At 41.6% G+C, this 14,243-nt stretch overlaps 1 protein-coding gene across 5 annotated transcripts in view; it reads left to right on the top strand.

The window, feature by feature from the left end:
* The window catches only part of tln2b (talin 2b), a 78,941-nt gene extending 64,950 nt beyond the window's left edge, over nt 1-13,991 (top strand). For 2 of the 5 annotated variants that reach the window (XM_029432989.1, XM_029432992.1), the window contains 14 exons: nt 25-191; nt 631-814; nt 2,012-2,137; nt 3,566-3,682; nt 4,215-4,400; nt 4,838-4,945; nt 6,126-6,231; nt 6,985-6,990; nt 7,494-7,618; nt 10,025-10,150; nt 10,248-10,310; nt 10,429-10,611; nt 10,706-10,831; nt 11,780-13,991. In XM_029432989.1, coding sequence (XP_029288849.1) covers nt 25-191; nt 631-814; nt 2,012-2,137; nt 3,566-3,682; nt 4,215-4,400; nt 4,838-4,945; nt 6,126-6,231; nt 6,985-6,990; nt 7,494-7,618; nt 10,025-10,150; nt 10,248-10,310; nt 10,429-10,611; nt 10,706-10,831; nt 11,780-11,908 — 1,752 coding nt within the window. In that variant the 3' untranslated portion in view covers nt 11,909-13,991. The remainder of the gene's footprint in view (nt 1-24; nt 192-630; nt 815-2,011; nt 2,138-3,565; nt 3,683-4,214; nt 4,401-4,837; nt 4,946-6,125; nt 6,232-6,984; nt 6,991-7,493; nt 7,619-10,024; nt 10,151-10,247; nt 10,311-10,428; nt 10,612-10,705; nt 10,832-11,779) is intronic. The other 3 variants (XM_029432993.1, XM_029432991.1, XM_029432990.1) reach the window with 2 other exon arrangements.
* Nucleotides 13,992-14,243: the final 252 nt, after the last annotated feature.

Below are 14,243 nucleotides of genomic sequence, written 5' to 3'. Positions count from 1 at the left end.
GATGCTCTGCTTCACATGTTCCAGGTGTCCTTGGTACTGTCAGCGCTGCAGGCAGGGAACAAAGGCACCCAGGCCTGTATCACAGCAGCCAGCGCTGTTTCTGGCATCATCGCTGACCTGGACACCACCATCATGTTCGCCTCAGCTGGAACACTGAGCCCTGAGAATGAAGAATCTTTCGCTGATCACAGGTGCAATGACCTTGACCAAGACGCAGTGTTCAATAAAAAAACCTGTAATCGCAGAAAAAAGAGAAACGTTTGATGGTGATAAATGAGCAAATGATTAATATGTTGGTGGTTCTAGTGGTTAGGCTTCCAAAGTCTGCTAAATGACAAATGTAAATGTTTTGTGAGCAAAAGGGTAATATAACATGTGTATGCTATACTTACTAAGAGTTGTTTTACACTCGACTCCAAAGCTCCCTTTTCCTTTTGACGACTCACTCGAGAGAAGTGTAATTTGCCAATGAAGCTCAATATTCAGATGCATTTCATATAATTAATGTAAATTGAAAATTGTCTTTACTAAACACGCATTCTATTATGAAAGCAACAGCTTCCTTTCGTATTGCTGGTACTTGAGTGTGACTGTGCAACAGATTGTGACACAATGTGTCCCGTCCCTCAGGGAGAGTATCTTGAAGACGGCCAAGGCGCTGGTGGAGGACACCAAGCTGCTGGTTGCTGGAGCCGCGTCCAGTCAGGAGAGACTGGCCCAGGCAGCCCAGTCCTCAGCCAAGACCATCACCCAGCTCACTGAGGTGGTCAAACTGGGAGCGACCAGCATGGGCTCTGAGGACCCCGAGACACAGGTGATGAAAATCCGAAATACATTTACACAAAAGAATGTCTAATACAACCACAAACAAACAAACAAACAAACAAAAGCTCAGTTAGATTAAGGCCGTTAATAAGCCTACACAAAGTGACACAAGGTATTTTATATCTGTGTTGTCTGCATATTGATATGACATACAGACAAATATGATTTGGACCTATGGATATGAAAATGAAGGTTTGATTGCAATTATTACTAACACACCTATTATACCTATAATGCTTTATAGTCTGCTTATAGCCCTGTATAATCATAGTTATAAGTATTCATAATGCTTAATAACAATAATCATTACACATTATAACGTTTTTTATAATAATTTATAAGGTCATGTATACTAATATTTAATAATTTCTGGTAACTCACTGACGATCTTTTGCTAGGATCATCATCTATGCAAGAACAATACAAAAAACGTTGTAAAATGATTTTAGAAAATGCTTAATAATGTGTTATGATTATTGTTATAAAGAATTATTAATAGATAGTGTTCAATTATAATTATACAGTGCTATACGCAGATTATAATGCATTATAAGTATGCTTATAATGCATTATAGACATGGATGTCTAGTTTTTAGATTTCTTCCTTGTGTTTTTTATTTTTATTTTACCCCCAGCTTAAACATGGAAGAGCAACCATCATTAAAACCCAATTAGAATATGGACACTAGAAAGTGGGACCATTACTTTTTCATTCAGCTGCACAGAGCTTTAACACTATAACCCATTATCAGTATACTATTAAGTGATATTAGTCGGCTGCGATGAATGTCTTTTAACTTTCTGTACATCCAGCATTACATTCTCTGTGTAATTGCAGTTTCATCTGATACACATTGTGTCTCCTCTTGTGTGTGTGTGTGTGTGTGTGTGTGTGTGTGTGTGTGTGTGTGTGTGTGTGTGTGTGTGTGTGTGTGTGTGTGTGTGTGTGTGTGTGTGTGTGTGTGTGTGTGTGTGTGTGTGTGTGTGTGTGTGTGTGTGTGTGTGTGTGTGTGTGTGTGTGTGTGTGTGTGTGTCTATATCTCTTCCCTTCACAACTGTAAGTCTGGAGTATCATGGCTAGGTGGGAGTGATAAGGGCTGCAGTGTTAAATCCTCTCCCCAGGGTGCTACTGATAAACCTATACTCTGACCATTGTACCGTATTGATTGCAGCTCTATCTCCTCAGGTGGTTCTGATAAACGCGGTGCGGGACGTGGCCAAGGCACTGGCCGAACTCATAAGCTCCACCAAATGTGCTGCCGGCAAGCCAGCTGACGACCCGTCAATGTATCAGCTGAAGAGCGCTGCCAAGGTAAAGGAACACACCGCTTTAACAAATGACCGTCGTCTCTGGTTTGGCCGTGTATTGATTTCAGCAATGCAAGTGTCCAATTTATTATTCAGCTTATGCCTTCCTCACTGAGAGGATACTGCATATAGATATGTATTTTAGAAATGCTCTCTTTGTATTACTGCTATGTTTAGTTTGACGTTATCTAGTGGCACAAAATAAAGCTTTGCAAGGTATTCGCTTTCTCTGTCATATCTGTATGTAGGACTGGGACCCATCACGAAGATGTCTACTGTGTGTGCATGCAAATGTGTGTGTGAGAGAGAGGGTTAGTATGCTTTACTGGGAACTATCTGTAAACGCAAGACTCCGTCTATTGTGACTGTTGAGACTGTAGTCATTTTTGAATAACCTGATGTAAGTGAAGCTTCAAGTAAAGCCCAGCATAACCGTGAAGTCAGTTTCATTTACATAGCTCAAAAGCACCAGTTTGTCATAGTGCTTTACAATCTGTACAAGACACACTCTATACAGACTCAAAAAGTGGCGTATGTACCGAGTAGCAGTAGTAGAATTACAATATGAAACAAAGTTACAATATGAAGAATTGAAAACATTTCTTGACATTTGAAAAGATGTTCCAGGCTTGGAGAATCTGGACTTGCACGAGAAGGGAGAGCAGTTTAATTTTCCTCTCTATCATCATGACCACTGTCACAGCTGCGAACTGCTGTACAATACAAACTGGAGATCAGACATTTTACACTTAACTTTGTTGCAGCTGCGGCCACTTGAATAGAGACATAAAGATCAAAGTATTTAAACAGAGCCTCAGATACCTCCTGATCCAAAGATTTGCTAGTTTTCTGCAAACGTCCTCACATTATTTATTTATTGTTCTCACAACTATCATCCCAAGCACAGCATGTAACTCTAACTGTTGCATGGGGTTTCTTTTGTTTTCTCATCTAAATGGAATTAAGGCCACCCATGGACCGGGGTTATGTTGACAGATTGTTTCTGTTCCTCCAACATATGGTGACCTCCAAATGGGACCCTCTGAAACTCCTGCAGATCATGTTGCTCAAATTCCTATCCTAATAATGTACACTTTTCTGAACGCTGCACTGACTAAACAGAATGTTTCACCATGAATAAAACTGGAATTGTTTGTTTATATTCTAGGTATCCGTGTATTACAAGAAGTAAATCACCCTCCTTTTTCATTTCAAATGTATACCTCTATCTTCTCTTTCTGCAGCAGCTGTTGTCTTTAATACCTCCAACACATGTAACCATTATTCACTGTAATGAAATCAGTGAAGGAAGGAGGGAGGGGGGGAGGGGGGGGGGGAATAATTTTGTAATTTTTCATTTTGCAGTTGAGGAGAAATAGCTCCACCTCCTGGTCTGACTGTGTGCCTCATCATTTCTCCCTTTCTTTGACAGGTCATGGTGACCAACGTGACGTCTCTTTTAAAAACAGTGAAGGCAGTAGAGGATGAAGCGACTCGCGGGACGAGGGCACTGGAGGCCACCATTGAGTGCATCAAGCAGGAGCTGACAGTAAGAGGGCCTCACAGGCCGAACCTCTTTCTAATAGTTTTTTTGAGAGTCAGCTGATGAGACACAGCCTCTTTGCAAAGCTGGCACAAAGAGGGTCAGGGATATCTATGTCTATTATTCCGAACATAACAGGGGAGCTTTTTGTTCTTTTTTTTCTTTATTATCTGTCCAGCTCCTTTCCTCTTCCCTCCCTCTTAGCCCCTGCAGGTTTCTCACAGCTCTAATCAGGGTCTGGGTAGCAGGCGCAGGCAGAGTGAGAAAAGAAGGCTAATTTACGGCTAATCCTTATCAAAGGACCCCCAGCCCGAGAGGAGACTCAACCAAAAGCTCCAGCCAAATTCAACACAGTTTACCTAACTCCTTGATTATACAGCTAGCTATAAATACGTCCTACCTGCCTCTTGTTTACGTGTGCTCTTCTTTCTTTTTTCTCATGTTCTAATGTAGAATGTTTCCATCTCTACTAACATATCTGAGCCCCTGTCCTGCCTTTCTCCAACTCCCTGTGTCTGTGGGTCCTCCATCATGTCAGGTGTTCCAGTCCAAGGACATCCCAGACAAGTCCACCGCACCAGAGGAGTTCATCCGCATGACAAAGGGCATCACCATAGCAACGGCAAAGGCCGTGGCTGCAGGCAACTCGGCTCAGCAGGAGGACGTGATCGCCACTGCCAACCTGAGCCGCAAAGCCATCTCCGACATGCTGACTACCTGCAAGGTGCTAATCCACACCTCCCTGCCAGAACAGGCACCAGGCTGCCAGGCTGCCAGGGAACATGTGAAGCCAGCCTGCTGCTGAGAGCAGATAGGACAGTAGAGTGTAGTCTACTTTATGGCTGCTCCCACTCGTAGTGACTCAGGCACTAATCAAAGTTGTGCAGCAAAGCTCCATTTAGGATGTCCTTCAGTGACAGTAGAGCACCTACAGGTGAAAAACAGAAGAAACACAGCAATGCAGGCTCTGCTTTTGAAAAGCACAGTATTACAAACACATTGAAGAATTTGTGTTGTTGCTTTTTAGCTGTGATTTGCGATTAGCACTAGATAATGTTCATACTCCGGACCTCACATCGCATATTTTCATATTTATATCAGGATATGTGTGCCTTTTTTTTTTTTTATTCACCATGCAACATTGTTTTCTTTCCTTTCCAGCAAGCAGCTTGCCACCCAGAGGTGGGCGAGGAATTGAGGAGCAAGGCCCTGCAGTACGGCTCTGAGTGCACATCCGGTTACATCAACCTTCTGGAGCAAGTTCTGCAGGTTAGTGTGTGTGCTGTGCTGTCTCTGTGTGCTCGTGTGTCTCTGTGTCGTGTGTGTGCTGTGTGTCTCTGTGTGTGTGTGTGTGTGTGTGTGTGTGTGTGTGTGAGAACCTTGTGGAGCTGTGTGTGTGTGTGTGTAAACAAGTATTCTGGGTAGCCAAAGTCTGATGTAGCTTATTCTTCTCTGCCACAGACACACTTTTGAAGAGCATGAACACTGTAGTTTATTTCACATCACTCCTGCATAACGTACGTACACAGTCGTGGTGCTGTAAATACTGAGGGACAACACAGGAAAAACACTTCTACATCTGTTTGAGTTATGTTTACTTAAAAACTACGCTGCCCAGCTCTGTTAGTAAATTAATAAAAATGTAACTATATATTGTTGACCTGTTTTTAAAAGATTGGTGTCTTTGTAAGATACTTGGGGTTGAGAGAGGAAAGTCCAACATCCAGTTACTGTGTGTCTCTTCTTGATCCTTGTTGTTTATAAGAAAACTATAGACTAATACCAACCTTATCTTCAAAAGAACATCTCATGAATGATTGCCAGTCATCAAAAATGAATGTCAAAACAGAAGACTTGAACTGTGTGTGTCTGTCTGTAACCACATTCATCTAAGAAATACCCTACAGAGCATCTGATTTCATTTCTGAGCACATTGTTGCAATAATCTGAATATTAATCAGCAAAAACACATTTTTATTTAATTCCTTAGTTCATAATAACACTCCCCGTGTGTTATGTTAAGACAAATGTATTGCCAAATAGCAGTTACTAAATACACGTTAAGTAACTTTATTAATTATCTCACTCCCATAATTTGTTAGGAGTACATCGTGTTTATTCTGGCAGAATATTAGCCACTAAAAGTACCGTGTGTTATAATTTGTGGTCTTGTATAAAGAGTGTGCCGTTGCTACATTGCCAAGTCAATTATTAGTGTTGCCAAGTCATTTTTTAATGAAACGTTGTCGAAAGGTTACAGAACAGATATAAATGCTTTATTTGTCAGTTATCACTGGCAGCCATGCACATTTTAGAAATAAAATATTCTTTGCAATCTTGTCCCATCTTTTGCATTACATTTCCGTGTGTGTGTGTGTGTGTGTGTGTGTGTGTGTGTGTGTGTGTGTGTGTGTGTGTGTGTGTGTGTGTTGGGCTCTTGTATTCTCAGGTGCTGCACAGGCCCATACCCGAGCAGAAACAGCAGCTGGCCTTACACTCGAAGCATGTGGCAGCGAGTGTGATAGAGCTCGTCCAGACAGCTGAGGCCATGAAAGGTGAGGCCACACACACTGCCACACACTCTTACACAACGCACACAAACAAAACTTAGGCTTGACAACCTTTACTAACCGGTGACTCCACTTTAGGATTAAATGGACCATTAAACACACGTGAAGTGTATATTTAGTATTCCAAGCGTTTACGGTAACTTATAAAACAGTATAATGTTATTTTACGAGGAGACAGAATTCTACAGAGGCGTGTGTGCTGTCCAAAAATTGTTGGCAGCAGGTTTAGATTTTAGACATTATAGCCACTGCAGCGTAAAACTGTGAAATACAGTCAGTTTGAAGAAAGAGGATTTCCATTAGGAGTCAACTCAATTGGATGAAATGAAAAAACATGACAGGATTGTGGAGATGTTAGAGATTAGTCAGAGGAGCCCTAATCCTCTGGTGCATGAATAATATTATAGTATTATTGAGTCAAGCCACCAAATCATGAAAGTCATGAAAATCACTTCTGAATATTGAAATTGCACCATAGAGCGATCGCTGTGGAAATTGTTCTAATTTAAGCTCTGTAGGATGGTTATTACACCGAGTGTTTCTTATAGAGGCTGACCCTGCTGCATCTGACGGGAGTAATAGATTGTGTTTGGATGAGAATTAGATTTCAGCGTATAGCCCGAGACCCAGCGGGGCTATCCACTTCACCTCTCTAATGTCCCATGTGCTCTCTCCCTCTCTCTCTCTCTCTCTCTCTCTCTCTCTCTCTCTCCCCCCTCTCTTCCCTTGCTGCCTCAGATGGAGGTAAGTGGGATATGGTGTGTTTTGTTCCTCCAGATCACCTTTCATAGAGTCAGAAGGGGGTAGCGGAGTAGATGGCCTGGGGGTGGGGGTGCAGAACAGATTTCCCCAGAGCTCAACGTAATCTATGAAAACATCGGTTCCATCTGCTTTACCAAGCTGTTCCCAAACAGCACCGTTTTATGGGCACTTAAAAACCTATAAAAAGACAATGATCCATCAAATGTGCATTTCTTCTTACTTTTAGTTTACCTTATTTAACTTTGAGGCATTACTGTCATTCTGCAAACAATTCTTTGGAGTGTGCGGAGCTCATGAGCTTTGCTGCAGCTGAAGGAGGTGGAGATTTAGTGATGCGCGGATTGTGTGAATGAGTTATTATTGACGTGTCATTTTAACCTCTTGTTACCATCAAATGTAATGTTATCACCACAGTTATTGTACTGGTGTTCATTTTGTGAGCCTGTGATAACCTACGTCGGGGTATGTGTGTTCATACCTTTCAGGCTCAGAGTGCGTAGACCCCGAGGACCCCACTGTGATCGCTGAGACTGAGCTCCTTGGGGCAGCGGCGTCCATTGAAGCTGCAGCCAAGAAACTAGAGCAGCTGAAACCAAGAGCAAAGCCCAAGGTATAAGTGTCCCTTGCAAACCCTTTCCACCCACACAAACCCCACGCACAGCTTTTTGCCATTAATCAGCAGGAGACGATGTGGGCCGACGGTAGGAAAAGGTGACACCGACTTTGAAGTGGAGTCATCTTTTTCAGTGACTGATCTGCTATCTCGATGTCATTAGCGAAGAAGAAGTGTTTCTTCCCTACACATCCCATGTTGACTCAGACAGCTGGTCCAGTGAGCTAACATATGATGCTCGGAAAAAACTTTCTTCAAAGGCACTTTTGGACATTATTTGGAGTTGTGTTACCAGGAGACGCAATTCCACTGCTGGGTCTTCAAGCTTATGTTGGAAAGAGTTCAAATGTGTGATGAACTGTTGTGACCCTGTCTGAAAGAGAGGGCCTCTGTCTTATTGAACTTATTTCCTTTGTTTTATTGCAGTGTTCCTAATTTCTAAACTAAACTGAGGGAGGGCTCCCCCCCACCCCCACCCCCCCATGCAACAACTTTACAGCTTTGTCATTTACGCAGTGGAAAATAGGCAAAAGATGGAAGGTGTTACTGATCGTGCTGAAATGTGAAATGACTTTTGGGTTGTGTTTGTGGTGTGCTACTGCATGATTGTTTTGTTTGTTTATATGTCTCTGGAGACTGGATAGATGGATCCTTCTGTGCCTGTAGTGTTTTCCCCATTTTCTATACCTCTTCTTGTACACAGAGTGATCGTCAGTTCCCCCCCCCCCCCCCCTCTGTACGTATGATATCAATTAAAGCATATTTAGGTTACCCCACTTTGAATAAAGCCCATATAATTCTCTGTCTCATACTATAATTCCACAGCTGCAGACTGCCGTTATGAGGACCTTTGTGTTTATTAAACGGGATTATTGAGTGAAAGGCTTTACCTCGTTTTAGATGTCAGTGTCTCCCTCTAGTGATCTAATAGGAAACATGCTTTACTACGTTTATTTTCCTCATGTGAGGACAGTTACATTTTTATTTATGAGCATGCCTTACGATTGCCTATATTCAGAAACCATCTTAAATCTGTGTTCATTTACTGTGCACACAAAAGTATTGTTCAAAGCGATATGATTTTTTAAATTAAGATACTGCTCTAACCTTAGTTTTAGTTTTTTTTCCGAGACAGAGGTGACAAAATACCACATAGTGTATAATTCTTAGAGGCTTTAAAGGGGTAGTTCAGATTTCTTGACGTGGGTTTGTATGAGGTCCGTAGTCAGAGTATTATCTACTGTAGATGGCCCCCAATTTTTTGACAGACAGGAGTTACAGCACAGAAGCAAAACAATGTGCTGCAGCGGACGAGGCCGTCATATTGTTGTCACTTGATAGGCCCGCATAAAAAAAAGTTTAAGAGTACGCTACATTTTGAATATTTCCATCGCCTGTGCTTGCCGTGAGACGGGCCTTTCTGACGGGGAACTGAAGTCATTATCTACGCCTTCTCCAAACCCGGCAGTCAGTTTTACCTCCCAGAATATGGGAGTTGCTGGTCTTCCGCTGCTTCGATCAGTTAGTTAGTTTGCGTTATTGTGTGACTTGTGACTAAATTAATCCGAAACAAAATAAATACACTCACTGTGGATAAGTACCTCATACAAACCCCACGTCTAACAATCCGAACTATCCCTTTAAATCAACGTAAAGTCTGTAGAATAGCCAATCAGATTCAAACAGGTTTTATTTGTCTGAAACAGCTTGAGTTCTTGTTCTTCCTCCTCTTCACTCCCTCTCCTCTCTGCTCCTTCATCCCTCCCCTCCCTACAAGGAGGGAGGGTTCTTCTGCTCCCAGCATGCTTCCTTGCCCCCTGCCTCCCCCTCCCTCTCTGAGCCGTTGTAGACCTTGGAAGCCTTCTCTGCAGGGCTCTGTCTGATATGTTTGATATATTAGGTTGTTATTCACTCCAACTATATATCAAACATATTCCTACAGTGTCCCGCCCTGTCTCCAGCCACGTGTGCCTTATGTGTTTATGGAGGTCAATCACATGCTGTTTACTGCTGAAGCAGAGATTTATCTCTGAAGTGATGCACTGGGATCTTTATAATAGTGTTTACGTCAGGTTTGGGAAATGGGACATCATGTTCGATTGTGTGAACAATATGTGTTATGCTCAAGGCAGTATTTACCATAGTTACATGGATCGTTCGTGGATATATTATAGGTTACTTTGTATGTATGTAAATTCTACTTCTTTTAGGACTTTTAATAAATAATAAATACATGATTCAATATTTCCTCAGAAGAGGAAAAGGCTTAGAAACAGCATTTAGACCATCATTTATAAAATCATGGTTATGGCCCTAGTTGACCTCGTGACACAGTGACAATTACCTTTTTTTTATTGTAGCATACTATAGTTGTAAGTCTAAATGAATATGTTTTACTTTCAGCAGGCAGATGAGACACTGGACTTTGAGGAACAGATCTTAGAAGCAGCAAAGTCCATTGCTGCGGCGACTAGCGCTCTTGTTAAATCTGCATCAGCAGCTCAGAGAGAACTGGTGGCACAAGGCAAGGTCGGTCAACACACCTACTCAGACACTCAGCAATATTCTACTAATAATATTAAAAAAACATATATAAATGTTGCTTTTTACTCCATGTCAACTACAGGTTGGATCCAATCTAGCCAATGCAGTGGATGACGGCCAGTGGTCACAGGGTCTCATATCAGCTGTAAGTTCCCTTCCACACATTTACACAATACTGTATGAACTTTTTTTTAATGAGACCCAGATTAAAACAAAATGTAAACCCAACCCAAAAGCATGTGCAAATGTGTTGCTTGCTGTAGGCGCGTATGGTAGCCGCAGCCACCAGTAGCCTGTGTGAGGCAGCTAACGCCTCAGTGCAGGGCCACGCCAGCGAGGAGAAGCTCATCTCTTCAGCCAAACAGGTTGCGGCGTCCACGGCTCAGCTGCTGGTGGCCTGCAAGGTGAAAGCTGACCAGGATTCTGAAGCCATGAGGAGACTACAGGTAACACTGAAACACAGTTTAGTTTGTCCATGGACTCTGTGTGCATATGGGATTGTGGGCATGGCATGCTAACTTTGAGATTATCTGTCGGAAGGCCGCCGGCAACGCAGTGAAGCGAGCGTCAGACAACCTGGTGAAGGCGGCTCAGAAAGCAGCATTTGACAAGACTGAAGATCACAGTGTGGTGGTTAAGACCAAATTCGTTGGAGGCATAGCTCAGGTGAGATGAAAAATCCTGGAAAATGTTTGTATGAAATCTTTTTCTATTGTTTGGTTTGCACCTCTCACTGATGTGCCAAAATGCCACAGTCGTTTTTTTTCTGGAATTGTGATGAGCTGCTGTAGATAAACAGCCCGTCAGCTTCATTTCAAAGCTGTCTACCAGGTTTACCAGACACCACCCAGCTGCGACACAGTGAAGACTAGAGAACTGGCTTCCTTTTCATCTTTGCAAAAATGTGAAAGTAATTGAAGAGTGAGTGTCTCCAGGGTGCCACAGGAAGCTTTTACTTTTCATCTTGATTGATTTAAGTTCCTGTTTCAGTCAGTGGGTGCACCCCAGCTGGGCATCAGTGAGGCTCACTGTCACATTGATGTCTGATCATTGTCGCACTGAGGGGAGCTTTGAACAAAGTTGTCTCTTTAACCAATTTAGACTGTGATTGAGCATTTATTATTATTAAATGGCTCAAATGGCAGTAATATTATCATCATTTTCACATTTTTATAGACTATTGCTAATTATCCTTACTACTATTATTCATTTTTATTCTGAAAACAGTTAAAATATTTAAATCTGATCGATGAACCGGTATTAATTCACAGCTAATACGACAATATAATACATGCATTACAGAAGTTTTCATGAAATGATCTTATCAAGTTGTTGCTGTAATCTTTAAACGCTTCTTTCTACATGCATCCCAACCAATCTTCTCCACTCATGTAAATGTATAGACATTTAAAGGAAATGATGGTTTATTTTAATACACCATAAGCCATTCTTTGGCACTATGCCGTTTTTTTTCTCCAACGTGTTTTGCTGGGAGTTAACAGTGTGAGCTGAGTACTGTGCTGCTATTGGTTTTCCATCTCAAGCTATCCACATGAATGGGATTATGATGAGTGGAAGGCACATTTTTCTGTCAGCTGTTCCCGTTCTCCTCAGATCATTGCGGCTCAGGAGGAGATGCTGAGGAAGGAGCGAGAGCTGGAGGAAGCCCGGAAGAAGCTGGCTCAGATCCGACAGCAGCAGTACAAGTTCCTGCCCAGCGAGCTGAGGGAGGATGAGGGCTGATTGGCAGACTGGGGTGTGCGCCACGCTGATGACACCCTCTTGTCATGGGGAGATGTTGCCGATGTACGATTGGCTGCTTTGCTCTCATATAAATGAGGATTATACAGCACTTGAAACAGGCCTGTTTGGTGACAAAAACAAGTGCCTGTGCTCTGTAGTGTATTTGTGGTGTATGTGCGTGTGTATGTATTTGTCAGTGAATGGGATTGGCATTCAGAGTTCAATATAGAGAAGGTTGTTACAGTTGCCACTATAAGCAAGATGAGACAGTATGATGAAGATGAACGTATCATTGCTTTGGGAGTGTTGCTGCATCATGAGCATTAACGACTGTTACAATCATAAATCGAAGATGTTACGAATGCAGAAATCCTCTAGAATCACTGAATGTTCTATAATTGTTGAAGGTTTAGAGCAAATAGAAATGAATATCTCTGCAAGTGGCAGAACAAACCTAAGGGTCCACAGCTTGTATTCTAAATGTAAAAAGCCTCAAGGGGTTCATAATAAGGCAGGAAGGGGATGCCTCATTTCACCACTGGCTTGCATGCACCATAATGTCTATACATATCAATGAAGCTACTAACCAATAGAGTAGTATAGCGTGGAAAGGCACTTGTATTTTACTAATAAAAATGTGAATTTGGGGGTTTGCTGTTAAACTAGCAAACCTTTATAAATAAAGGATTCTGATTAAACTATGAGGGGTTATTATGGATTAAATAAATAAAGACAACTGGCCAACACTAGTTACAATATAAAGATATTTATTCTTGGCAGATTTTTTTCTTAAAGAGCAGACCGGTGTTATTAGGAGAATCTGGAATATATGTGACCAAATATGTTATGCTGCTTGTAAATCATGTCACTAAATGCATCTTCCCTCACGTACACAGAGCTGTGTGAGGAATATATGTTTACATTATCTGTCCCGTTTGTTCTCTCTTGTCTCCATGTTTTAATTCCTCTCCCATTAACACTGGCCAGATTTAGTTTCGGGTACCCACTGTACTGTACACACACTCACACAGATAGTTATTCTCCACCAGTCACTGCCCTGTCATGGTAAAGGCAGTTTCACTTTAGACTGACTGTCTATAGCAATACATTACACTGAATATCCTAGCGAGATATTAGAGTCTGCGCTGTTATTGGTTGTAAGATTGGTTATGTGCAATGATATTTGGCTTTGGGCTCTTGAATGAAACGAGCATACGTTATGCACTGAAGTTGCTCATAAACATACGCACTGAAGACGGCAATTTAAAGCTTCCATTATATTAAATGTAGGACATACTCCTTAGAAAACTTGAAGGAAATAGCTTCAAGCTCTGAATGAGGACACTAATTCAATGCTTTTTTTTCCTTTTTAGTATATTAATGTATAATATATTGGACATTTAAAGCAGTTCATCTCCTCAGTCTGTCCATGCCAGTGTCTGGACTGCATTGTGTACTAGTGCCTTACTTGAGTCTGCCCTGCGAGCAGCTAAAGATCAGGCTGAGTGGGAGCCTGAGCCTTGTCCTCTCTGGATCAGAACATTATGCCAGTCTAATCCCCATCGGGGTCTTAATAAACTGTCACCTAGTCCTTTGCCATACAATACAATGCCTTGGCTGGTGGCCTACTTGCCTACAATATAATAATGCTGATATAAATAAGGGCATCTGTGGATATCTTAGGATTTAGAGACCATGTTGGAAGACTAACACTAGACTGCATTCCATGAGCATGTGGCAATTTGTTTGAAGTCGAGAAATTGTTGAAATCATTATGCCAAGTCCCTCCTAAATGTTGGACTTAATAACTTCCTTGTTTCATTGTCAAACCACTATTAAAAAAAAAAAAGAAGAAGTTTTTATCAATAAATGTAAGAATTACCCTGAAATATATTGTCTAACTGATTTGTCTGAGTATTAACGGAAATAGAAGAACAGTTACTAGCTCTGTTATGAATAGGTGTTGTGCTTTCTTTAACAGACTGCATTAGTTTTATGTTTTGATGCTGTATGTATAATATTTATCTGGTCACAAAAGTATTTTTTGTATTCACCAAAAATAAAAAGTTTCAAACAACCAGTACCATTAAGATTCATTTGTCCTTTTTCACATCGATGCAAAAAGAAATTGAAAAACGTCACTCTGCATTCTGTCCAGCAGATGTCAGTATTATCCTTCATAGTTCAGTGAGAAGGATCAGTGGACGTTTGGAGAAATACAGTTCTATTGGAAGGAGAAAGTGAGCCACACCAAATATGGACATAGTGGATGTGCTTTTTTTCCCCCCTCCTGGTTCACAGACCAGACCTTGAAGTATGCAGTGACTCCAATTTA

The sequence above is a fragment of the Cottoperca gobio genome, chromosome 6 (genome assembly GCF_900634415.1).
Source record: "Cottoperca gobio chromosome 6, fCotGob3.1, whole genome shotgun sequence".
NCBI lineage: Eukaryota > Metazoa > Chordata > Actinopteri > Perciformes > Bovichtidae > Cottoperca > Cottoperca gobio.
The sequence above is the reverse complement of the archived record's forward strand: the minus strand, read 5'-3'. Positions and strand labels throughout refer to the sequence as shown.